This window comes from Melozone crissalis, unplaced genomic scaffold, assembly GCF_028551555.1.
Source record: "Melozone crissalis strain CALT ecotype California unplaced genomic scaffold, PUWL_Pcris_2 ptg000081l_1, whole genome shotgun sequence".
Lineage (NCBI taxonomy): Eukaryota > Metazoa > Chordata > Aves > Passeriformes > Passerellidae > Melozone > Melozone crissalis.
The window spans coordinates 1307068-1334367 of record NW_026535858.1 but is presented as its reverse complement, the minus strand read 5'-3'; the positions used below and the strand labels follow the sequence as shown (position 1 = coordinate 1334367).

The window sequence follows — 27300 nt, the reverse complement described above, 5'->3', positions numbered from 1 at the left end:
AATGGGGTGGATTTTCAAAGGTGAATTTTGCCTGCATGCAATCTGCATGGCCAAAATCATGCAAAAGGGCATCAGCCAGGTATGGCTTGTGATTGCATTATCTGAAGGTTCACATTCCACAGAAAGTATCTGGTTTTGATCAAGAGCAGTGAGAATTAAGAGGAGACTACAGAGGTCTGAGTAGAGGAATTAAGTACAGGAGAAATGGCAAAGGGAGAACTGAAAACAATAAGGAAGAAGGTGAGGTTTACATGGGCACAGAGGAAACAATAAGGAGAAGTGAAAAAAATGTGGCTGATGAAAATGTCAGTGTTAGAAATGGAAGGAAGGAAGAAGGTATATTGTAAACTGACCTTCTTCCCCCTCTTGAGGGAGGAAAAAGGTAACTATGTTTTTCCTACAAGTAATATTCAGACCTACTCTCATTCCTTCCCTAGCATCCTTGCTGTTTTTCTTGGCTTGAGGGTGGGACATTTTTGCTCTGATTTCAGATCTTTTTATTGTACAGTCTCTTCTACAGTGAAAATAATTAGAGAGCATGCTGTCACATGGCACAGTGAGCTCCCAGCTTGATTTTATCTGCTTTCCCTGGGACTCTGTGTACTTTTTTTATATATTTTTAACTTTCTTCTCATGAAATGGGGCTTGCTGTAATCATGTTTCCTGACTCCATCTTTTGACCCAGTTGCTTTTTACAAATGTGACTGTACTTTATTAACAGGTGGACATCTCAGACTTGAAATTCTCAGACATTAACTTGTGACAAGCTTACTAAAATGAGAAATTGGAAGTTATGAGTAGTTCAGCCTTACAAAGATCTGGAGTCAAAGTTCATGTCTTATTTAGTATAAAGAAAAACGCATAAGATGCAATTTCATAAGAAAATATATTTCTCTTGCTTATGAAACAATTTTTTTGGCTCCTGCAAGCACACAAAAAATATACAATAAATCATGATGGCAAATATTCCAAACTCTTTTGGCCTTGCATTTTAATTTGAACATTATGATGTTTTTAAGGGAAACACCCTTTTCAGACTGCCCCAGTTTGCTTTAGGAGTGTTCAGTATTGCTGTAGGACATGAATTGTGGGAAATGCTCATAGGGTATGTCCCACATTGTAATCCTGTAACAGCAAAACTGATTTATTCCCACCCTCCCAGCTGTTAACTCACACTCCTCTGCTGTGAAACTGTTTGGTTGGGTCTGAATTAAAATCTTTTCACTGGCCTTGCTTGAACAGCAGCTTTACAGCATTTCAATGGGTGCTGCCATAGGGGTCTGGGGAGGAGTCTTTGCTATGAACTTTGAGATTTGGAGTTGCACATTGTAATATCTGTCTCTCAAAAAAATTACATTGCAGCTTCTCTGCAATGGACTCATTTATGATTTGTGGCCAAGTCCTGCAGATCTGTGTGAACTTTAAACTAACATTCATCTGTCTGTGACAACAGAGCTCCCTGAAGTATGCAGTAACTTATGCAATAACTTATGAAAAATGTTTTGATTAGTATCTTGTATCTAATATTTCCTGGTTTTGCTTTAGATTACTTCCCTTGCCCCCACCCCCCATTTTTTACAGCCAGATAATGGGGAATAAAGGTATCTGTTTTTCACCAAAGCATTCTTCTTCTAGAAGGTCAAGGTTATATATCTGAACTCTTGTTTTTGTCATTTTGTCCTTTCCTCGGGGTAATGGGCATTTGACAAGAACGAAAGAAATGTCCATACTTACATGCTCTTTGAGTGTTTTCTTTTTTTGTGATTTTTTTTTTCCTATCTTACCTTAGATTGTAGTAAAATTGGGAAAAATGCCAAGAAGGGCAACAGAGATGATCTAGGATGAGGAAATGCAATACAGGGAACAGTTACATATGCCTGGACTCTTCAGCCTGGAAAATATATCAATTATGGGGAATATAACCAAGATTTGTGAAATAATTTCTTGTCTCATTCCCTTCCAGTTTGAGAGCAAGGGCGTATCAAATGAATGGAAATGCTGTGGTAGTTAGGAGAGCCGGGGAGCTCTTTGCCAAAGGATAACAGATATGATAAAGGCTTGCACTGCATCCACAGCAACATGGGAGGGTGTTCCAGGGAGGGGGCAGAATCTCCTGTGCTGCACTAAAGGCCTGAGCTCAGAGGGCTTGGAGCCTGGCAGAGTGTCAGGGAGGTAACCACGTGCACTCGGCCCCTGTGTTTTAGGGTCCCCTTGTAGGTGTTTGGCTGTAGTGACCTTTGGGCTTCCCTGCGTGGCCTTCCTCGCCATTGTGCCCCTCTGCAGCTGAGCCCCATCCAGTCAGAGGCTGGGAGGAGCCTGCACGGCCTGGGCTCGAGCATGTGCCTTTGGCAGGCTCTCCTGTGGCGGCACTGACACTGGCAGAGGCCTCAGCAGGGCCTGTCCCTGGTTGACGGGGGATATTTGCAGCTGCAGCACCAGCTGGGTTCAAAATTCTCCAAATTTTGCTTCTTCCCTGGTGGCCGCTCCTCGCGAAATGTCACACTTATTTAAAGATGTCCTTAATAAAGTGGTTTATATAGGTAGCATTGGATTGAAAAAAGCAACAGGACAGTTGTTTAATTCGGTGTATTCTTGTGAAAAGGAAGAATTTGGTGTTGGTTTTAAAAACAGTCTTGATCTCTAGCCTTAAAATACTCTCTGCCTTAATGGATTGTATCACTTTCTCTTGCTTTCATCTCATTTCTGTTTGTCTCTTCTTCCCATATGAATTTTTTCATTTTATGAGAAGAAAAAATAGTATGAAAATAAGTCCTAGTTATGTGTGTGTGCAAAAAAAAATTGTGCTTGCATGCACAAACAGCTACTCTCTTACATATCTATGTAAACTATAAAGGTCTCCCTTCATCATCCAAATGTTTCTGCAGAGGGAATTTGCTGCTAGGACTACAGTTTATGCAATGACACAGATATTTATGCAAATTTAAAGTTTATCTTTGGAGTTTTCTTTCTATAGTTAGGCAAAAAATCAGCATCCATTAATCATGTGTCTTTACAAAGTGGAGTGGTGTGTCTCAGTTTCTCAGAGTTGGCTGGAAGTTAATAGGTAATTTATCTCTATCAGTTAAAAATGAAGTTTAGGGTACTAGTTTGATGCAGGTGTTTCAAGTTAGGCAAGATGAACCCCACCTTTAATTTCTGATTTGATACTCACCTGAGAATATCAAAGTGACTCTCATCTAGGCCAGGGAACATACCCTTGGAAAGAGCCCTTGGCATGCTTGTTCCAAGTGGGAATTCAGCATTTTTGGAGGGCACATGAAGCCAATTTGAAAATCTGTCCCTGAGCACTGTTTGTTACTTGACTGCCTTACTCCTCTCTGCCACATCGTTCCCTCTTGGAGGTGCTCTCTGTGTGTGCTCTCTGCAGGGTTGAAGCTGCTCCCGTCCCTTGGGATCAGGAATGCGCAGGATGGATTCTCAGGGTGCAGCTCAGGGACCTGCTTTAGCACTAAGCACTAGCGCTGCATAGGTTTGGGGTTTCTGGAGTGCTCCCTGTTTTGGTTGAAATGTTGTGATTCTAAAAATTAACTAGGTTTAATAGTCTTTTGCCTGTAATTCAACTGTACATTAAATGAGGTGACAAGAAAGGGATTGATTCTTACCTTGAAATTAACTATGGGGTTCCTTTTGGAAAAAAGTGCTCTTTATTTAACACTTCTGAAGAGAGCAATATTGTTTTGGTTAAAATGTAAACAAGAAAGAATAGGGATTTGAAATAAAACCTGAAAGAAATGTGAATTCCCTAGAAACATTCAGAGGAATTTACTTAATTGCAACCAGAAGTTTGACCTGGAAGTGTAACGCTTTGACCTTTTAGCTGTCTGGCTTCCTAAATGTGTTGTTTTGCTCTCTCTAAACTGTGAGAAAATCTCTTTTATACATCTTTAACCCTTACCTTACCTAAGAGTCTCATTGAAAGTCTGCAAGCAATCAACAGCACAAGAAAAATCATCATGATATTTTAAGAAAAAAAAAAAAAAAGGTTGCAGGTATGTATTGAGCATTGAAGTCCTTTTTATTTTCATTTCAACTGGAAGTAATTGGAGGTATAATTTCACTGTTAAATATGAGTAGGAATTTCTTTTAAACTTTCCATGCTACCATATTACACAATAATACTCTCCTTTGTTCTTAAGTTTCATTATCATATGACCAAGGTAGAAATTACAGCTTTTAAAATTGCAAACATTTTTGTGGGTTTATTCATATTTGGAAAATTTTTATAAGTCTTTATGGGAATCCGTCCAGCTAGAGTTGGAGGGCAAAATCCTGAGAAAAATTATGGCTCTATTCTCTGTGTTAGTAGTTTGGTGAGAGCAATTCTGGGTGTTTGATTCACCACTGAGTACCAGGTATGTTGTGGTTACTGAACACAAAGTGTTTCTGTGGACTACAAAGGCACAGTGGCAGACCACAAACAAAACTAACCCCACAAAGCTTTGCAGGGCCCATGCCTAATTTAGTAAAAAAAGGAGATAATTAAATAAAAATATAGTAGTGTAGCAAATAATAGACTTCTCCTTGAAAATGTGAGGAAAAAAGTTCAATGTAATCTTGACTGGGTTGTGGGCTTAGAACTTGGTGCATCCATCAGTTTCAGACTGATCAGAGATGATCTAATGCACAGCAAATTACACATATTCAGGGAGAAACATTCCATATTCACTGTACGAACGCATGTTTAAATGCCAAAAGTTACCTTACAGAGATTACTAGATGACAGTTCTGTATTTGTTTATGGAGTATCTTTTGTGGGGGTTTTATATGTGCACATATATGGGTCATAGGGTATGGGCAATGCCTGTCTTTTGTCTGCTGTTTTCTTGCCAATGCAAAAGAGAGGATTGTGGAGTTTGTCTTTTGCATAAAAGACCTTAAATTTGCTATTTAGTTTTGAGGAAGAGGATGCTCTGTGTACTTCTGTTCTTTGCACTTGGCATCTGTTAAGGTGATGTCAGAAATGGAGGCTGCTGAGCTGTGCCATTCAGGTGGTCCCCTATAACACCATGCTCTTGAGTGAGCTAAAATGAGTGGTTTAATACAAACCATTTGCAATCAGTCTCCAGCTCGCTCTTGCACCAGAACCAGAGCTGAGCTGATGGCAGTGGGCAGATGCTTCCAATCATGGCTGTTCTTGGTCTCTTTTAGTGGTATCCTCTTCGCATCAGAGCTTGTGAGAGCCAGAGGACATGCAGATTTTTTTGGAAATAGAGCCTTTCAGCAGCTGACTTAGTTAGGGTCTGTTTGCCAGCATTTAAAAAGACAAAACACAGAAGGCTCTATTGTGGTACTTTCACCTATTTGCTATCCCCCAGAATTTCCTTCTGTTCTGAGTTGTTGCAAATCTAACAAGAGTCTGTTGTGTGAAAAGACAAAAAGCTGTTAACCTCTGGCACAGCTTGCTTTATTCAGACAACAGCATGAAACTGCAGGTTCAAGTCCACACATGTCTCTTAGAAGTCATGTTCTTTTGAAGTGTCCTCTAGATGTTAGGGTAGGAAAGGAGTTATGACCATCAACATCTACCTCGTAGGTCCACTGGGATCTCCTAACAGGAATCCCAAAAAAAAAAAAAAAAAAGGTAGCTATATATCAAGACCTTTGAAGAAGAAACAATGTTTTCATGTTTAAGCTACTGCTTTAAAGTTCTGCTGAATATACCTGCTCCAGGTTGGTCTTTCCCTCTCATTCTCTCCCATCGTGTCTCCGGTGGCGGTGTTGGGCTTTGTCACCAAGCCCAGAGGTGTTGTAGCCCTGTGATAGAATATATTCCTGACATTTCCAGTGACCCTTGCCTGGAGACCTTGTTATTGGTGGAAGATGAAAGTCTTGGCAGCTGTAGGAGCTTTAGGGTTAAAACCCTTTCCTCTTGGGGGTAAAAGTTTTGCAGAAGTTATTTCCTCTTGCCAGGGGAAAAAATGGTGCCTGGAGACCTGTGAAAGGTTTGATTGACTTTATTTGAAAATCCTTCAGCATGCTAATATTGGCACCAGTGATTTTGCTGTTCTCATGAACACTAAGGGGAACCAGTCATGTCTGATAAATTCCAAGAGGCTCATTTCCACATTTTGGTTGAGTTTTTGTGCTTGAAGAGACCATGTTTTGTAGAGATTCCTCACCCTTAAAATGCAAAATCCTCCATTTCAAGTAGTTCATGGCATCAAAAAGTTTCCTGCACTCATGGATTTCTTCAAGGAAAAACCACAGAGCCAGGCTGAAAGGACATACTCTGTGCTGTATTATGCATTCCCTAGCGTGCTGTGAGTCAAACTGGGGTCCATCACAGTGTCTGTGTCTCATTTGAGCCAGAACCTGCCTCCTTTTATCACTGTGAGGAGTTCAGTGATGGGAGGGGTTGGGCCATTTGGGTAGAGCTGTGTCTGGCCAGTCTGTGGGACAGACTCCTCCTGATGTGCAGAGGTGGCACCAGCCCATGGAATTGAACCCCATCGCAGTCCAGGCGCTTGGAGGGGACTTGGGCTTCTCCTGGGCTGCAGACTGCTCAGACAGTGCTTACCACAGGCTTTGTGTTCCAGCTCCCTCTGCCTTTTGGCTGGTAGCAACAGATGCCTTTCTCAGCCTTTCTCTTGGTTGTTGTGCTCATTCCAGTGGTTAAAGAAGTCCAGGCACGTGGCTTTCTCTGGAATACAGTTTAGATGTTCAAAACAGCGAGCATTCCTAAATAGCTTTCAGTTTGTGCCCATCATGTGCAATTAATAATGTGGTTATTGAGTCTGAGATCAACAAAAGGGCTAAGTGAAATCTCGTGTCCTGTTAGAAAACAGTTGCTGTGGCAAAGGTGCACTGACCATTGAATCTATGGCTCTGCATCTCTCTGCTTGAACGCCTTGGCAGGTGCTGCTGGCTGTTACTGCTCATACATTATGGATGGGTATGGATTTTCCAGGAATGGATGAGCCTTCCTCTCCATCCCTAAGTATTAGTGAGGGGAAGATGGTCTTTTTCCTTCAGAGCTGGTGTGTTCCCAGGACCTCCATCAGAGGCATTACTCATCTTGCAGCCAGATGGTCTCAGATGTGCTTTTCCTTATTCTTTCCTCCAGAACTGCACTGACAGCCAGCCTGAGAAATGCCTTGTCCTGGATCCAGTTTGGCCAAGATAGTTCTCATTTTGCAGTGAATTCCACACCTCTCCTGCTAGAGGAGACCCCTACAACCCTGCTATAGGATTTCTCAAAACTACTCGGGCCAGTTTTGCAGTTTGTGGCTCATACTCTGAATGGTTTAGACAGTGGGTTGTGTCTAGGCTATCCAGGTTCTGATAGCAGGGAGGATTCTTCCATCTTTTTTGAGCTGAAGGCAGGCTGTATGGAAAGAATGGATGTCATCCTGACATGTTTCAGTTGTTTTGAAGCTTATTCTTTGCTGTATAAAACTTTGAACTTGGAGAAGATGCTACTTGTTTAAAGAATATCAAGTGGATTCCAGAAAAGGCTGTGGAAATCTCAGCAACTTTTTGTATGTGATGTCATGCATCTGCTGCCCGTCTTAGACTTGGCTTTAAACTTCAATGCCAATATTTCATTTGAATCTCTGCTAAATTAGAAATGGCAGCCTACTCTGCAGCACATGGTATGGAGTTGGACATTTTTGGGAAGGAAAGCTTCTCAATTAACAGTAGGTTTAGAATGAAATGTTCCTTTTTTTTGTTTTGTTTACAAACAATCAGGACTTTTGATTCTGTGGTGAATAATTTTAAGTGGAGAAATATGAGTGCTAAAAGGCAGTGTAATAATATGTCTGCAGAGCACTTTGAAGATGAAAAGCTCTATATACTGTAAACATTATTACTGGTATAGCCTAATCTGTGTGGAAAAATTAATCAAGCACGAACTGAATGTAGATTTTTTTTTTTAATGTGCAGTTAGTGTTTTAGAAAGTCTAATGCACCCATGTATTTGCTTTCACATTGTAACACTAGAAATTTATCCTTTTATATTTTTAATATGTGCGTTGTAATGATTTACTTTGTTGTTACTTTCCAAAAGCAGAGTCAGTCCTAATCCACAACAGCCTTTCAAAAATGGGAAGTGTCTGGGCTGGGAGAGAAAATAGGTATGATATAAAAATAGTGCGTGATGAGAAATGGGTGCGTGTCAGCCGGGGAAGCGTTTTGGGGGCAGTTGGCCGTAGGCTTTGGCCAAGCCTGGAGCGGAGCAGGGAGCCAGGCAGGTGCCAGGTGGTGCTGGGGAGGGAGCAGCTGCCAGGCTGCTGCAGATAACTCCGAGGCGTTTTCCCAGGAAGGTGCGGCGGAGCCTGGCAGGGCCTCGCAGCGCTGCACGGGGCAGCACAGCCCTCCTGGCGGCTGCCGGGGGCTCCCTGCACAGCGAGTGCTGCGGGGCGCTCCGGGGCAGGGCCGGGCTCCGAGGCTCCCTCGCTGCCGTGCCGCTCTGCAGTGCAGCGAGTGGGCAAATTGCTGTTCCCTGCAAAGGCTCTGCTCACTGCTGCCTGATGCAGTCTCCTTTTGTGTTTCAGGGTCTGTTTATTTCCTTGGGGTTGGTTTGTTTGGTTGGTTTTGTTTTTCTGTTTTGTTTTTGGACCCTGGATCTGATGATTTAGAGTGCCCAGTTTTGAAACAAAAACAAAACTTCGAGACACTAAATACAATTCTATTTCTGCCTGTGTGCTGGTAATCCACAAAGGGAGCTTTGTGTTGAATGGTGAAGAGGAAATTGAAGATGGGATCAGCTAGGTGCAGTTGCTGAGCCCAGGATGTGTGAACTTTCTACATTACTGGAAGAAAAATTGTAGCTTGAGGTTCAGACTTCTGTGTTGTGCTCAAAAGAAGTTAGTGATGGAGCATTTGGTATGTATCGGTTGGTCTGTTCTTCCATGAGATTACAAACAGATGTAAACTCATTCTGGGTAACTGTGTAGAAACCTTGAAAAGCTGCGAGCCTATGGACTTCTTGGAGAAGAAGGTTTTCTGGTGGGTCTTAATTTTAAGCTTCTTTCTTCATGAAGCAGAATAGGTAATTGGATAGTATATTTCCCCAGAGGGAAGCTGAAAGAGGATATAACCATTTTTATAGTTCTGCAGTAACTCTGACAGCTTTAGGACTGGGAGAGTTTTCAAACTCCAGCTGACTACAGAGTAGATCATATGTCATGTGCAAGAGGGTTTCAGAACATTTAATGAGTGTAGCTGTGTGATACTTTCAAAGTGCTGGTATCTTAAATGTAGTGCATCTTAATATTTTCTCAGGCTTAGCAACAAGTAACAGCAAATATCTGTTCAGGCCTTTTCAGCAAAGTATTAAATAATCATGGAAACTAAAATGATTTTTTAGTGTTAGTCCCTCTGGGCTGAGCTTATCAACTCAGGTGCAATTCCCTGTGAAGGCTTTATAAGACTTTCAGACTTGAGCTGATGCTGCAAAAATAGTTTGTAGAGGTGTCTTGATCTCTTACATAATTATTTATTTTGTCAGATCTGAGGTAGGTGTTCTCTTCCACATAACAGTAGCTGGCTGAATCAAGAACCTCTAAGGAGAATTTGAAACTTTGTTCAGTCAAGCACATGTGATTAAACACTTAGCCTCTCAGAGAATACCAGGACAGCAAATAAAATAAACAGATATAGATGTCACTGATCTATAAAAGAATTTCAAGAAAATAAGCATCCAGCTTTTCCTGTGAAAAACAAAAATTCACACTTTTTTCACTTTAGATGCCTTTCACAAAAAACCCAAAACATGTGGATTATCGCCAACAAATGGAGGTGGAAAGAAAAACTTTTAATATTTACTGTCTGAAAATTTGTTTTCCAAGCTGTACTTTTAGGAATGCTACTTTCTCAGCTTTCCAAGGTCACAGTGGCATATGTTGTTATCACACTAATAACTTATTTATATACAGGGCAAATTCTTTGATTTGACTAAGCCTACTAGCAGTGATAAAGAATTGTGGATGCCAAACTGGAGTAATTTTCCGTAATTGTTCTTTTAAGTAAACAGTTAATAAAGGTGGTGGATTGCATCCAAATTTTTCTCTGGTGCTCATCATTTTTAAGGGATGGTTCAACTTGTTGCATCTTGACTCGATCTCTAAAAGGAAGTCAAATTTTGGGTGTCTTCCTGAGGGGAGGGAAAAAAGATGGCAGATAAATTTCAAAGGGATTGATTGTGATTGATAACTGTAGTTGTTAATGAGAGCTGAGGCTCAAGGGCACTCCATTGTGAGCTCCAGAAGATCTTGTAGAAGAGAGGGGAGCCCTTCAGGAGGACGTGCATTTATACTTAGAAATAAGGCATGCCTTGGCACTTGCTCTGTAGGGATTGAGACTGGAACAAGCAAGCTTTCCTTCTTTTTAAATGGTTAGATTATAAAAACAGCAGTAGCACTTCAAATTCTAGCTTATCTGTGCTAATTGCACCTAGGGTGCCTGACTGTCTTCAAAGCATCAATAATTTAAGTGTTGCAGACCCCATCCAAGTGAGGGGAAGTATCGCCATCCCTCTTTCACGGTGTGATTTCAGTGAGGTGCACGGGGAGACTGGGGAGGATGAGTCACAGATGACAGGTTTTGCACTTTCAGTGGGAGTCAGGCCGCTAAATACCTTCATGAATGAAGTGCTAACTGATTCACCAGGGTCATTTGGGAATTTAAGTAGGACAAAAGTAAAAGCTGATGTCCTAATACTCTCTCAGCCATAACAGAGTCTGTTCTGTCCACTTCCTACGCCGCTGATGCACAAGGATTTCTGTCATTCTTGGGAGTAGAAAGTGAAAAAGCCTCTGGAGGTTACAGGTACGGCTGAGTCAGCCAGGCCAGCTCGGGCTGCTGTACACACTGAAGAGTTCAAATGTGGCCATTTCTCACCTCACTCAATGGAACTGTGCAATTGAGCCCTTTGATGCTTGGGTTTCTTTGTAGTTACCTTTTTTTATTTTCCCTACCAGGTCTGTCACCTTCCCCTAGAAGGTGGTTAAGTGAATGGATATCTGCGGTGTTCCTGTAAAATGTAGCTGAAAGCATGACACCGCACTATTAAGTGACCATGACACCACACTATTAATCAAATGACACCTCTGATCAATTAATTTAATTTCTGAGGTTGGGTTCCACTACTTGGTGGTTGTTAATTTGTCTAGATTTTTGCCCTGTTTCAGGCACTAGTTTCTTGAGGTTTCAGTATGGAGTTCAGCAGTTTATTTTGAAAAATATTCCATTAAAGTTACTTTTTCCTTTGTATCATTCAGCTGCTTTCTCTCAATCCAGTCTCTTAGCAGATGTGCAACACTTTGAGTCCAGAATGCCCAAGATACCCTTACACTTACTATTATCCCTTTGTTTTATGTTGCAGCCAACAGTTTGCACATTACTGCCTACTTTATGAAGAGATGGGTTAATCTCCGTTGTGCTCTAGGGAAACGTTATCGAGGTAAGAAATCAGTTTCTTACAGACTTACTTAGAGGAGAAAGAATGGGAGCATAACTAAGACACTGTCAGATTTTCATCTACTTAAATCAAAATTGTTTTCAGAGCTTGGGTTTTTTGGTGGGGTTTTTTTGGTGGGCATTTTAAAAAGATGATTTCCTGAAAACATAAAAAAAAATAAAAAGAGAAGTGTTTCTTGAGATAAGGTGGATTTTTTTTTTTTTTAACTTAATTTTAAATTTGTGCATGCCTTGCCCCAGGGTAATCAGCTAAGGCTCACCAAATTCTGTGAGTATGACGGGACTCAGCATTTTCCCGACTCTCTGCAGGGTGAATCAAGCAGAGGCTGCAGCATGAATCACTCCGTTCTTGCTGGAGTGCCCTGTGACATCAGCAGGCAGTACAAGTGCATGCAGGAGAGGCTTTCCTTGCCCACACACCCGGGCAGCCCTGACGTAGCCTGAGCTCTTCAGGCTCTCTCAACCAGGATGCTCTGGGAGGAGGGGAGATCAGTGCTCTCCTGCCAACACCAACGCAGAGGAGCCGCAATGATCACTGCCCTCTGCTCTGTCTTCTTGGCATTAAACAAAAACAGCCAAGTCCGTAACAATACTGAATAACTGAATGGATATTTGAAAATCATTTATTGTTTTTATAGGGATTCATGGTAATCATAAATCTTTAAATCTGTCTTCAAATGCCAGCTGGTTATATTCTAAGTCTATATTGGCTGAAGAGATCAGTGTTGACTTTAAATATTTCATCAAACTTGTCTTGTTAGATTAGAATTTCAGAGTTTCTGCATTGGAATCTCAACATGGTTTGCTGTCTATTAAATCTGAACTGTTCTAAAGCATCAATGAATACCTAAAGACACCTGCATTTTGCTAACCAGCAGATGAGATTGTTATAAAATGTAGCAATAAAAGCATTTTACTGGAAGCAACTTCGCCTAATCTTCAATTCTACAATTCTTCACATCTGTGAGATCAATCTCATAAGTTTATTTCTGCAAGCCTTGTCTCTTTCTTGTCCCACAAAAACAGAGTGTAATGGCTTCATTCTGAAATACAACGAACTTCAAAATATTTTAATTTTGTTTTTATAAAAACAAAACCCAGCAACAACAACAACAAAAAAAAAAAAAAAAAACCAACTGAGCTGAAAATATGAGGATACTGATCTGGAAATAATTCCATATGTAAACAAGAAAATATCCAGCTGTGCTCTTCCCATAGCATTGCCAGGTACTGAATAAAGCTTTGTCTCATCTGTTCTAATCTGAGAACCTTCCATTTTTAATCCTTTGTAAACAGAAACTATGTTGTGTTCATAACAACCCATGTGATTGTGAGTAAAATGTGTAATTCAGTAGTAGTTAACCACTTTGTTTAATGACTTCAGAAATGTCTGCAGGCAGAGTGTGAAACTGTGTGCCCTGGCCTTACGCTGAGGTTTGGTGCCAAGCCCTGGCTGAATGTTGTTGTGGGCTGCAAACCCGGTGTACAGCTTTTGTGATGGGAAGACTCATCACAGAGCAGCGCAGAAGAAATCCTTGTTAAGTGGTTTGTCTGTTGGGTCTGTCTGGGCTTCCTGTCCAGGGGTGCAGGTGACCAATGTGCAGCCGTGACTGTCCTCTTGAGAACTCCATTTATTCTACTTATTGATTTTTTGGAATGCTTTATAAAAACAAAGCAAAAGGAGGGGTGGCATGTGGAAGAGAGTAGGTGAGAAGCTAGAGAGGTGCATTAAATGAGTTAGTGTGCAATTAAAAAAACAAGAAATTTTGTGTACTAAAAGAACATGTATGTTGTTGTTGTGAGTGGTTTTGAAAGTGGTTATGACTTTTGTAATCCTCTTTTCAACTCTTTTTGTGTAGAGCTCCGTGTGTTTCCAGAGAAATTTATCGTTTGTGTCAGTAAACTTGACTTTGATCCAAGTGCTTGGACATGTGACAATGGTGGATTGGTAGGTACAAAACTGTTCTATTAATTTTGGGGGTTTTTAATAGAAATGAAGCAAATATTTATATATATAGATAGATGTAGTTATGCAAGTATTTGTTACTAGCATCTTGGCACTAGAAAGTCACATGAACAGTTGAGCCAAAGTATTCAAAAGGGCATCCTGAAATGAACCTAAATGCAGGCAAAAATGGAAATTTTAAAAGCTCAGCATTTTCTGAGCCTTATAAGTCTTGGAGACCATGTGTTTAGAAAGCTGGATATGATTTTAGCACCTTGATTTAAGGATCTTTTTTCCCTTTATATTTTGTCCTTGTAACATTTTACTTTTCAAAGTTCTGATGTAGCTGTTTGTAATGTCCCTGGGTTTCTTGTATGTTTTCTTAGCACTTGTTCTGCGCAGCAACTCAAGCGGATCAGTGCTGGCCCTGCTGGGAAAAAAAATCACCAAACAGTAGTGGAGGAAAAGGCACTGGGGTGTGGTTAAATGCCATAAGCAATTCTCCTTAAATATTTCATCCTGAAGGCTTCATCAGGGTCAAAGGCTTCTGGATTTTATCCTGCAGTTAAGTGCTGCTGTCTCAGGAGTGCTCACACGGGCCCAGGTGCCTCTCTGTGCCCCATGCTGAGGGTCACAATTACACCCTGAGGTCTGGGTGGGTTTTAGGAGTTGATCTTACATGTATTAACATTTATTTGACCCTTGGAAAAACGTGTTTTCTTTTACTCATTCAATTCTTTTTTTTTTTTCCAATACCAGCCAGTGTGTTTATATTTGTAATGCTAAATGCAGATTTTCTAGTTTCGATTCCTAACTTGGTACATAGCCTTAAGTGTCAAAGAATCAAGCAAATGTTTTTGGCACTCTCAGAAAAAAGATCTCCCTGCTCTAGAAGTACTTTGCTCTTTGGAAAATTATTACTTTTTCAGTATTGTCTTGAAAACTGCTTAATGCTTGAAGTAGAAAATTCTATCTCTGCATTTTGACTGAGTAATAATTATGGGGTTTCTTATTGCTTAAGTAACTCTTATGAAATACCCAATTCCCTCATTTGGTATTTTTCATCTTTCCATAAAATAAGAGTTGAGAAGTTTTCTTTAGTTTTTCTTGTGATTTTGTGTGGGAAGGAGAAGGCAAATTTAAAAATTCAATGTTACGGACTTGAGCTTTACTATTTCAAAATTGGATCTTGATCTGTGGAAACTGCTTGTTGTTTAAAAGGCAAATTAAAACACTTTTATATTTTAAAAGAAAACAAACATCTCTTAGTGAGCTGATAGCCCAATCAACAATAAAGTCTTGGGAGTTTGCTTTGCTTACAGATGCAGTGTGTGTGCACAGCCCTGGCTGGGATGGGCAGTGCAGTGTGCTGGTAGGAGGGAGTAAAAGAAAGTTAGCCCTAAGCATCTTGCCTGGTTTGAAGAACTTGGCAAGATGGGAGCAGACCCTCAGCAAATACTTTGGAGCATCTGTTTAATTCTTACCACTCTCACTTAAAGGGTCCACTCCAGAGTGTTCTGTTGTTCCAGGGTTCCTAATGCACATTAGGACCAGATTTGTCATATACTCCAGCTGAGTACTTTGCCAAACTGGGGGAGTGTTTGATTGCCACTGAGAGTTTTTCAAGTTTTTGGCACTGCAAAAGAAAGGCAGAGAATCTGCACTTTGTGTGTGTCTGCTTTTCTCCATGCAGTTGAGCCGTGAGTAGGCTGGAATTCTAAACTCTGCCCTACAAAAGACCACCCAGAAGACCTTTCTGTTGATACACTCTGCAGAGTCTGTCATGGGCTGAAAATGAGGCTGTGTTTTGTTTTCTTCTCCATGTTGTTTGGGTTTGAATAATGCCACAGTGTTGGATGCGAGTTCTTTTAAACCTTTAATCAGCTGGCACCCTTGGATTTGAGGGCCTGTTTGTGTTTTACAAATGCAGTTAACTATACATTAATGGAGACTTTGACACTTTCCTGTGTTGCTGTGACTGTGATTGACCTAGTCAAGACTTAGTGATTATGTGGTTTTTTAAACTGTTTTTATGCTGGTCTATGGTCTGGGTCAAGCTTTCATTCCTGAGCTCTGTCAAGACAAATCAGGCTAAGTGTTCCCCTTTCCCCTTACTGGGAGCCAGTTTTATGTCAGCCTGGTGCACGTTTCCTTCACTGACCACAGCTCTGGTCCTTCACCTGTCTTCAGCCCTTCATTCTTTGCCTCTTCTCTGCCTTTTAGGCTGTTCTGTGTATCTCCGAAATAGGCTGTGCTTAAACAACGAGTTTCAGGGGATGTAGCCAGCTATGAAATGAAATCTTTGTCCTACACCTCAGGAAAGATCATAATTGGATTGCTTTTGAGATATTCACAAGCACAAACCTCAGCATCAGTTGCTGGGAGAACCAATTTTAATCCTTCTGTGATGCCTCATGTAAGACTAAGGTTAGGGTGGATTAGACAGTCTCTGTCAAATTAGCTTTGAGCATAAACAAAATATTTGAGAGCACCTCTAAGGAGCAGGGATGAAATAAAGCAGAAGAAAATCTATCGACATGTAATTTTCTAGGATGTATTTATAAACGGGTGTGTCCGTGGTTATGTTTAAAACACAGGCTGCAGGCAGTAATAGCGTCTTGGAGGAAGGGAAATCTCTAGCAAAGAAACAATATAGCAAGTTATTGAAATTACATAAGCAAATCGGAAGTCTTAAGGAAAAGATGGAAGAATAGGCTGAGTGATTAATGCTAAGTTTAAACATAAAACCATTGTTTCCTGTTTTACCAAACTATGTTTGTTATCTTGAATAGTTTTATCTTGAAAAAGAAGACAGTTTTGGGAACATGGCAAAAGAGGAAACCCAAGGAAATATATAAGAGCTCTGGAGAGATTAGCCATCTTTGTCAGTGACGACATTTTCTTGATTATTATTATGTAGGGAGCTATAATGGAAAATTTGAAATGGGTTATCTGGGGAAACAGTGGAAATGGAAGTGGGTGGAAGGCTTGTGGGCATTTGAAAATGTGCAGACAATGGAGTATTCATTGATAACCACATCGGCTTTATACCAGAACCTATGAGAGGAAGCACTTCTAGGGAAAGCATGAAGGAGGTTAAGCTAAAGATGGTATTAAAGTGGAAATTTGAAATTACTGTTTCAGTAAAATCAGAAAAGAAAGTGAGGAGTAGAAGATTGTCTTTATGAAAAAGGTCTCAGGTTTTCCACTGAGCTTGTTAAATTACAGAGAATATTAGACAAAAATAACGATTCTATTCCAGCAGAATATTGCACTTTAAAAACCAAACTAGCCAAAAAAAAAACCCCTTCACAGGTACACATGGAGAAAAAAGTGCTAAAGATGTGCCCAGTGCTTTTTTAAATCCCCAGCAGGGAAAAAGCCTATTTCATCTTCTTCATGCATATATATATGACTTATAGATTGTGTCATTGTAATACTTTTCAGGAGCATTAGAGAATTCTCATTGTTAAAACTCCTGAGAGCCTTAGCCAAGGGTTTGCTTGGGTTTTGATTGTACTGGGAAGAGGCTTCTGGTTCTTTCATGCAAACATGAAACTTAGCTGTAATTAACAGATCTGTCCCACTGGAGTGTATGCTGGAATAGTGTGTCTATTGGAATGTAGAATGAAAACTTCAGATAGCAGCAATTTGTAAAGATTAGTATAGGACTTTATGTGGAATTTAGTTATCTTTAAAGCATTTAAGACTTATTGTTAAGTGATATCAGATTGGGTAGGGGAGGAAGGAAATGCTGTGAAATAGAATTGCACAGTTCGCACTGTAAGTATAAATCTTGGGGTGTGTGTATCTATATGTGTGTATAAAATATTACAGTGAAGCTGCTGTGCTGGTGGGCTGCTACTGAAAAGGTCACTCTACATCCCCTCTACATCCAGCCACATATTCCTTTCCTTTCTGGGTACAATGGACCGAGTGATTCTTCGGCTGAGAATGAATTAGTTCATTGACTTGACCTAGCAGAAAACGATTTATTTGTGAAGTTTCTCTGTTTTTCGTTGGAGGATTAGTTTTCCATCATGTCAGTTCATTGAACCAACTCATCCTGTACCCACACACTTGCCAATTGTGATGCAAAAAAATGTTGCAGGAGCATGCAGCCAGGATTTGGATGAATGGAGCTGAAGCAACCTTTAGGTAGCAGCTAGAGTTACCTGGGTTTGAAAGTAACATCCACAACATGTTAATGTTACATTTCTTGTAATATTTGTCTTGTTGCTGGCTTTTTTATGTCACTGTCCTTTTTGAATTTTACAAAATCTAGTTTTCTGTGATTTTAGATAATGTGCTGAATTATTTTCAGTTACTATAGTAAACAGGAGAAAAACATTAAGCTGTAGTTGGTAAATATGAACAGGGTTCACTACTGCTTTCAAAAAGGTAGAGAGGGGAAACTGCAGACTAATGAACTTCAGCCAAATTCCATATTAGTAGAACAGGCAAAGAATTGCTTGGGTGAGTTTTCACTTTTGACACCTCAAGCTCTTGTCACTTTTTTTTTTTTACTCATCCTTCCTGTTCTGTGCTCCTCCTACCTTCGCTTCCCTGGGCATACTTGTCTTCAGTGTTGAACAGTGCTGGGGTCATCCAGTGACCCCTCTGTGAACAAGGGGTGTTTTTGGTTTGGGTTTTTGTTGTTTGTGTGGTTCACTTTCAGCCAGATCCCTTGGGGGTTGATCCTTGGCAGGACCACATGTTGGGTGAGGGTGAGACTTCCCTTTCATTGTTGGTGTAACTTCCAATTAGCTTCAGTCATTAGGCTGCTGTCCCTGAGAAACTGCATCTCAGGAATGCTCCCGAAGTCTTTGACTCAGTCATAAAAAGAAAGCTGCAGCAGCTTTCCAGTATTCCCTTTTGTGCCAGCTGTCTGCCTCTCCTGCAGCAGGGCTGCCAGAAGGGCTGTGTTCCTGCCTCTCCCCTTCCTGGGCATCGCAGTCCTGGGGCTGGTGCCCGCCGAGCTGCCCTGGGTGGGAGCAGCTGGGCTCTGTGTGTGTGCGCTCCCTTCTGCCAGCTCTGAGTGGGGCAGGAGCTCCTGCGGGAGGCCAGGGAGGAGACCTGAGAGCGCTGGTGCTGGGAATTGCCTCCGTGAGATTTGTCTGAACTTGTCGCAGTTTCTTCTCTTAGCTTCCAAACTGATTTATTTTCTGCATGGCAAACGTCTCGCAGCTGTCTGCTGCATTAACTATCCAGAGAAGTGGACAAATGATGAAATGAAAACTGACACAATTATTTCAATTAGTCAGGATCAGAGAAGGCTTTGGAGAATTTCAGAGAAACCTCCCAGAGCTGGGTAGAGAGGCACTAGGGCTGTAAATGAAAATTGTCTGTTGATAAATTCACAGTATTTTCACTGAAAAGAGCAATTGCTGTGCTCATGCAAACTGCTGAGTGCATTAACTGTGATGGCTGGAAAAAGGCCAAGATATTGCTGCAAGGAATTGATTGGAAAACTTTGTTCTGTGGCATTATTTATCTGAAAAGCAGACAGAATATTAGAGTATGTATGGAATGAAATAAAAAGTAATATTTTTTGCCTTAGATCCAGAAAGTAAGTGGAATACATCCTCAATAAACGAGTACCTCATTATGCAAAATCAGGTGAAGCAGAGCAGAAATATGGATGGTCCTGTAGCAGCAGTATAAATGATTAAGGTTGTAAAAAATTATTTCCATATGAAGCAATCCTCAAAAAGTAGGGACAAATTGAGTAATCTTTTACTCATTTTGGTAGTTGCTTTTTATGAGTCCTCCAGTTGATTTAAATCTCACTACTTAGCAGCGTTCACAAGATCCCATTTGTCAAAGCCTTGTGGTTATTTAAGATATTATCATCTGTCATCATCCTTTCACCTCCCTCATTTTCCTCTCCCCTCTCACTGTTGCTGTCCCAGCTTATGTTGGTGCTTCATGTGGATTTGACCTGATTCTCTGCTCCTTCCTCTCTGCAGGCTTGGAGAGGACGGGCCCCCCTGGCAGAGGGGCAGCGGGGAGGCTGGCAGGGCTCACGTTAAACTGCAGGGAGCTCAAGATTTTATTTGTCTGTGGTGCATCTGTGAGATTTTGGTGGCTCTAGGATTTGAAAAGGATGAACTTACTTAAGGTTTTGATAGTAATTCTTGATATTCCTGTTGGGCAAAAAATATTTGACAGGATTTTAAAAAATTGTTTCAAGGAGCAATCTGTTCCTCAGTCTTCAGCAGAAATCTCTTAGAACTAATAGGAAGTTCATAACTTGACTGAAGAGGGAAGTGAAATAGATGATGGTAAAGTTCACGGCAGGATTTTTGAATGATTTGTAGTTATTTGAAATTATTTGGAGGGACAGATCCCCAGTGTGGGCTCAGAAGTCTTGGGGGTTTTCGGGGTGGTGGTACTGGTGTTGGTTTTGGAAACCAATCTAAAACATTACACTGTTGAACAGTAATTATTTCCTGAGCTGTGCTATTCTTGTTTTACATATTTTGGGTTTGTGTAATCAGTGCAATCAAGAGTATTAGATATTCTTTACAACATCTCCTCTGGGTGTTACTGCATATTGTAATTGCATAAGAACAACAGAAGAGCATAAAATTGATGTATTTTTTTCCAGATTTTTTCCTGTAAGTATCCAAGCGTTGGGCATCTGAATCACACTGTACACATCATGTGCTTCAAGGAGTATTCTCTTATGTCATATAACCCATGCTATGCCTGGGCAAATGCACAGTTTGCTTCCGTGTTGCTGGTGGGTGAAGCTGAGGGACATCTGCGCTGGCTGACCCATAGCCAGTGAGGTTTGGCAGGCACACCGAGGATCCTCATGCCAGCCTGTGAAAGGCTCTAGTACAGGATTACAGGAGGGCCTGCCTCAGGTATTCTCTCTTGATTTGTAAGCTGGAGAAAGGGGTCAAGCACCACAGCAAATTGCAATTCCCTTATTTTATAAAAATCGCTTTCAAGTATGAAATGTGTGTCTCGCATGCATGTCCTCTTTCATAATTACTGGAGTCAGGAACCTAAAAATTGATGGAAATGGCTGGCTGAAGATGCATGATTATAAAACAGTGGTTTCCTTTAAAATTCACTGTCACTGTGCTTCAGATTTTTCTTTAGTGTCATTGAGAGAAGTTAATTTGGTTGAAAAGCTGTTGTCTATTCCTCCATTTCTTATCAGTGGACACTTTCTCTGAAGATAGAATCTGAGTCTTGTAGCATCAGTCTATAAAATCAGAATGATTAATAGCTCAATTACTTAACATTAATTTTAGCTGTTCTTGCCTTCAAGCAAATGCACACAGCCTGTGTCACGTGCTGCTCAGTATGTAAATAAATCAGTTATTCTGGGAGCACTTCTGTGCCTTTAGAAAGTGTGATGGGGTATTTGCTCCCTGTGTTGCACATAGGTCTGATTTATAAAAAGGCCCCCCTGCAGCTCTAAGTTTTAGAAAGAATGACATTTCATTTGTTCTCTGCCATTTACAGCAGGAATTCTTCTATTTTCTCTTCTTTAGTGGATGTTCAAATGCAAATCTAGAGAGCTCTGAATTTCCAACACTCAGAACAGTCTGGGATTCCTCCTATATGTGAAATACAGTTAAAATCTGCACGAAATACTTCAAAAGGAAGAGGGCATTTTCCTCATAGAAGTCATATGCTTTAAACTAATCTGGTGATGCCTGGGGGACCTTTGGAATGTTTGCAATTGCCAGGACTTATGTATTGAGTGAGAAACTTGGGTTCACACCTTGTGCTTTGAGAAAGGGGAATGTGTATCACAGGGGCTTGTAACAGACTGGGCCAATGCTTGGACTAAATAATGCAGACCATAGGGTCTCCTGAGCATCAGGACTGAAAATCTGTGGTGTCACGTTCAAGGGAATTTTGGTGGTAGATGATGAAGACTGTGCTGATCCAGGAGTTTGATTTTGCCTTCTCTGCTAGGTCATGGGAAGGTTGAACAGTTCTGCTCCTCCTGGACAGATGCAGTTTGCTCTGGTTGTTACATTCTTTCAAGATTGAAATTGGAGTTTTTTGAAAACCACCAGCATTCCTTAAAAATACTTATTTCAAAGGCAATACCAGTATTCCAGTGTAACCTTAATGGTTTTTACTGGAATTTACTGACTTTTACAGCAAGACAGTCTTTAAAATGTAGATCAATATTCTACAAATCTGATCAAGGAACTGTATTTCAGGTTGAGATTAATATCCATTTCTGTACTTGGAAAACTTCTACAAGTGTTTTATGATGTGGTTGGAGTTCATGTGTAGAACTGCCAGGACTGATGCATCACTACATTGGAAATGCAAAAAAATTTGCATCTTGAAACTGTGGGAAGCTTTTCCTTCATGTGGGTTGGGAGAGGGCAGGAGGCGAGACCCAAAGTCCTGTCTCTGTCACTTTTTTATCAGTTAGATTGTAATGTCTGATCCGTCCTTCCCTCAGGAGCCTCCTCACTTGCTTTAAGGAGCCCTTTTTGCTTATCAGATTGGAAGGAGTCCTGTCTGACCTCTCTGATCTGCCCATCATCTCTCAGGACACCTCTGAAACCTAAAGGTTATCTTTGATGGTTGAGCTCATGATACAGCTTAGAATGACACTGAGAGAAATCATCCAATTGCCACCTTACTTAAAGGTCCTCTCAGTAAGGGTTTCTGTCTTATTCATCTCACTAATTTTTATTTTATTGTATGGACCTGGGATAATACGTTAGTTCATAGCTTTGCCCATTTTATTTTTATAGTCCCCTCCCATTTGCCACCATGATATAAAATTGATTTCTTGAACCCACTGGTGTATTCTATTAAGTATTTTTGATGAGCCACATTGATAAATGCATTTTAAAAACTGTGTTTTGTATGATGGGGTTGGGAACCAGACATGAAATTTAATTATCTCTTAGTCTTACTTTATAAGCTTGTGGCACTGAGAAGAGTGAGAGACAGCAAGCAAGCATGACACCAGAGAGGCACAAAAGGGGGGCAGCAGTGTTCACTTTGAAGATTTTCTTTCAACCCAGTATTAGACTGGAAGAAAAAAAAGAAAAGAGTATTTGTATGAGTATATTGTCATGCTGGAAAGGCCAGAGCTTCCACTCTGCTTCAGGGTAATGAGTTCCTCTTCAGGGTAAGGGTCCCTCACAAGTGCCCATCCATGGGTAGCTCTTTAACAGATATCTAGTGCTGTACTGCTGAATTCAGCTGTCCTGGAGAGAGATGGAGACAGCAGTGAATGCCACTTCTCCAGTTCTCAGGGTTTCTTTTTCAGCTTGAGTGTGTAGTAAGTGGAGTAAGACAGCTGAAAAAAAAGGGAATCTTCAATTTGATAAACCTTACAGGAAGCATGTTCCATGTCTAGCAGTGTGCCTGATATTTCTCTGTAGGCTTTGATAGATATTTTTCTTCCCCCAAACATCTCTTTGGATAAGTGTTAAGGACCTTGAATTCAGGTTTGGGGAGGCCAGTGTCATGAGCAGGTAGGCTGGTAAGACTTTGCAAGCTTCACTTCTGCGGGCCCTTCTCTGCAGTTTTAGTGACAAAGAGGACTGAGCTTACCCTGAGATTTTAAGAGCACATATTTCTAATAGAACTTGGCAGTTCAAGGGCTAGAGAAGCATTTTAATCTTTTGTGCCCACCCAGTCTCTATACAAATGTAAATATGTCTGTCTTTAACAATTTGCCAAGAAATGTGGTTTTAATTTGTTAGCAGCGATCCCACTCCCTGCAGCTCTCAGAGTCGAGTCGCAAGTCTGGCGGTGCTTTGACGTTTTTCTCTGTCATGGTGTCATTGTTTATATGATGTCTGCTTCTGCTGTCCTCCCTTTTATGCCTGGAATATTTTTCTTTAATTATTTCATTGCCTAAAAGGAATCTGGGATTACTAGACAGGATGAGAGCAGATTAGCTTTTTTTTCTTTCTTTAGCAAGTCCTGAAGTTCCCATAGGAAATAAATAGTATTCTCACAACAGACGGTGTGTTTTTTTTTTTTTTTAATTAACTAAAATTATTAAGCCTAATAAAGAAAATAAAGGAAGTATCACCAATAATGGCTGTGTGTCTTAGTAGTATATGGAGTGCCCACTGTTGTTATTTATGACTCCCTCTGCCTTCTATTGTGGACTTATTCCAGCCTTAGGGAGTTTACATCACTACTAATAGCAAAAGGCTCTCTGGTTCCCACAGTGTCTTTCAGAGCCTGACTCATATGCCTTATGTTAATTGTTCAGCTCTCAAAATACAGCACTTACAGGGTGTGGTTCCGAGGGGAAAATCTACTGTACTTAGAGGGCATGTTCAGAAGTGTTTCACATATAAATCATTTTGGTTTTTACTTTTTTTGATGCCTTAACCCTTTCTGTCACTGCTTAGTGTGATAAGTTATGTGAAAGCAAAACAAAAGGTCGATGACAGCGCAGTGAAGGGAATGTGTTAGCCCTGCAACTTGGGGCCATTAGCTCCAGCCTGACTCAACTCTCAAGTGCTGTGATTTTGATCCTGACCTCTCTGCAGGGTCTGCTCCTCTCAGCCTGGCAGGACCATCCCAGTCCTGCAGGGTCCGGAGTCAGAGGCAGGTCAGAGCTGGGGCTTATTCCTTATCTGCAGTAGGGAGTATGTGGGGACATGCGCTATCCCCAGTCCTCCGCTGGATTTTGTACTAAGGGCTCCTTTGAATGCCTTGCTTGCCACAGTGCCAAGAGTTGCCTGAGTGGGCTGCTGATCCTGGCCTGGTCAGCACGCTGGGGGCTGGAGAACAGTTAACAGAATTAACCTTACCCATTTCCACCCAGCAGGAGCTCAGATGGGCTCTCTGGCCAAGTGTGAGTGCTCTCCAGCTGCTTTGATGCAGGGTGATTGTGCAAGACCCTTCAGCCTCCAAGTTGTGTGGCTGTTACTGGAAATCAAAATAGTTTCTACAGACTTTGCAGTCTCTGCCTTCTCTTAAAATTAGCATAGGGCTCGAGTATCTTAGTAGTATTTCTTTCTTTAATAGCTTACAAAGTATGAAAATATATTTAGTCAAATTAGGAGAATCTACCTCCAGCAAGAATAGAAGCAGCAATTAATCCCTCAGATTAAACTAGTTAAGCTTGATTTCTGAGGCTGGGATCACATTGCATGTATGCTGTTTTCTGCCTGCTGTAAACACACTCGTTGCACCACGAGTGGACAGAACTTCATACGTGGCTCAATGTGCACATTTGTGTAACTTATCTCTGAAAGGAAGGCTCAGAACAGCTGTAGCTTTTTTAAGTGCCACAATGGCTTTACTTCTTTGCCTGACTACCCGCCATCTGCTTGCAAAATAGGAAGCTGTTTCCACTGGCTATTTCTTCTGGAAAGAGCATGGAGGTACCCCTGCCCTCTCCTCTAAAACAGATATAAAAATGGGCAGGGCTTGATCTCCCCTAAGTGACAGGTTCCCGAGGGGTGTTCCAGGCAGGGGTCATGCACGGGCTGTGGCCTTGTGCCTCTGCTGGCTGTCTCTGTGTCCCTCAGTTCTTCCACACCACCTGGCTCCAGTGCCTCACCAAGGAATGGGCTGGAGCTCCCCTGCGTTTGGGGAGCCCTGTCACACTCTGCATCGTGGGGGCTGAGGGAGAAAAGTGCTCTCAAAGACAAGGAGATGCACAAAGCCTCTTCGCCCCTTGACTTCGCCACTTCTTTTTCCTCTCCTCCGTGGCCTCAGAGATAGTACTTTTTTGGAGTGTGTGGTAGTTAATGGTGAAATCAGCAAACAGCCCTTCTCTGGTTGAGATTGTTTCATTGCGAAGGGAAGTGCTCACAGCTTGAAGAAAAGGAGCATTTTCCTTCCCTCCCGCTCGCCTCAACCTCATATTATATAAAAGGATGGTGCTGCTGTTAGCTGAGACCAGAAAGAATTCCCCTGGTGTCCTGTAGTAGCCAACCACTACAAGCTGCGAGCGTTTAAATGTCAGAATTAAAAGTTTTAACCCTTGCCTTGTTCAGTGAGCAAATAACGCTGTGTATGGTTTTTTGTGAGTATGGAAAATGATGGGAATTCCTCTGAGAATAAGTGTATAGACCACTGCGCCAGTCAGTCTCTTCAGAAAAAAACTGACAAGCGTGCTCCTGTCTGCAAGAGAGATTCCTGGCATTTGTCACAGTTTGAGCCACAAAGATGTCAAGTATTTGCCAACAGTTTCCTCAGATGGTTTGGAAAGCTACGTCCTTTACATTGCAGCCTTGTTTGTTTGCGGTGTATTTTAGCATACAAAATATGTTGCTTGAGAGTCAAGGGGAGGGAACTGACTAGACTCCTAAATATTAAAAGATTAAAAATGATTGTTTCTTTTAGACTGCTTAGATCAAAATAATAAAGAACAGCTGTAAATCTTAGTATTAGAAATGGAGCTTTCTGTTGAATAATCACAGTTTGATGTGTCATGCTTTAAACCTGTATTTTATTTTGGAGCAGAAAGAAGAACTTTCCAATGGGACGTCTGAATATTTTACTGAATCTGCTGAGAGCAAGAAGCTTAAGATTAGTCTGAGTGAACAAATAAAGCAAGACATCCTGAGAAAAATGTATGCCACTATTCTTTATAAGCTTTTGAATTTATAATTGGTAAACTTTTATTTGGTAGAATCTAGCTCATGAAATAAAATTTTAAATAATACAAAATTTTAAATAATATAAACTACTTTACAAAAGATTGTTTTAAATTACTGAAAGATTACTACTGTAGTGTGGATAAGCACATAAAATGGTTGATGTTTTTTACAGCATGGAGAAAGCTATTACAACCCACATAGATGTAACACATAGCACTAGGCAGAGTCAAAACAGGCTGTTTTTCCTTGAATGAAGCTCTGAGCCAAAATAAATATGTGATGCTTGAATCGGGTGAAAAACACTTCACAAATGTTTTTTGTTGTTCATTTTGAGACTCTGGATCAATAGTCACAATTAAAGAGTATCCCTGTTTGGGTGGATGAGGAGGATGAGCTGATCAGCTGAACTTGTCACTGCTCCATGTGGTGGCAGGACCCCATCCCAAGCTGTGGGAGATGCCAGCAGCCCCAAATCACCTGTGAAATCAGGGATTTGCTGTGAACCCTGGCAACTTTTCTTTTTACCACAGTTGTCTCATGTGTTGCCTTTAGCAATGAGATTAGCTTTGGAGGCATGCCAGCTCTACCTGGTTTGGGTGAGCCCTCTCTGAGGGGAGTTGGATGCTCTGTCCTGGGAGCTGCTGGGCAGCAGAACATGGTCTCAGCTTGGGGCCGTCTCTAGCAACTGTGTGTTTAGACTCCAAATGCAGCTTCAGGACTTGGGCATAAAGTTCATCTTATGGATCTGGATTTCACACAGCCCTTAGGTAGCGTGCTGCTGAGGAGTGTTTATGTACTGCCACTCCGTCAGGTCCCTTGTGATCCCATTTTCCTGTGTAATTCCTTTCAGAATATCATCTACTTGCATTACCCAAGTCCTTGCCAGATGAATGGGCTTGATACTAGATGAGTAGTGGTTAACTTTAAAGCAATGCTTTGAAATGTCCTGGGAAAAATTCCAGAGGAACATTCTAAAATAGAGATTAGGAGCTCTCACACAGAGGCACACTCACTGCCTCTCCCGCCTGCTCCCTCTGTCCTGTAGATATGCATTATGCATGTGGGTATATGGGAATGGTTTGCAATCATTTAGGCACTTAGGAAATGCTGTTTTATCTAGCCAGTTCAGAAAGGAATTCAATATACTTCTGCTCTGTTGACCTTTAACGTTGGTAATGAATTCAGTTCTGCCTGGAAAAGAGTGTGAACTCACTCTTTCGGAGCTTAGTCATTAATAAATAGGGCTCTCCCCTACAACAGTGGAAAATCAGATGGATAATGCTTGATATTATCCACACTAGACAAACATTGCTGCTTGTCAAGATGATACACAGGGAT

At 41.1% G+C, this 27300-nt stretch overlaps 1 protein-coding gene across 3 annotated transcripts in view; it reads left to right on the top strand.

The window, feature by feature from the left end:
• SLX4IP (SLX4 interacting protein) overlaps window positions 1-27300 on the top strand; it is a 73158-nt gene that overhangs the window by 40049 nt on the left and 5809 nt on the right. For all 3 annotated transcript variants that reach the window (XR_008483967.1, XM_054290363.1, XM_054290364.1), the window contains exons 6-8: window positions 11348-11425; window positions 13302-13390; window positions 25826-25935. Coding sequence is in view for 2 of the 3 variants with exons in the window: in XM_054290363.1 (XP_054146338.1) it covers window positions 11348-11425; window positions 13302-13390; window positions 25826-25935 (277 nt within the window). In the remaining variant the exon portion in view is untranslated. The remainder of the gene's footprint in view (window positions 1-11347; window positions 11426-13301; window positions 13391-25825; window positions 25936-27300) is intronic.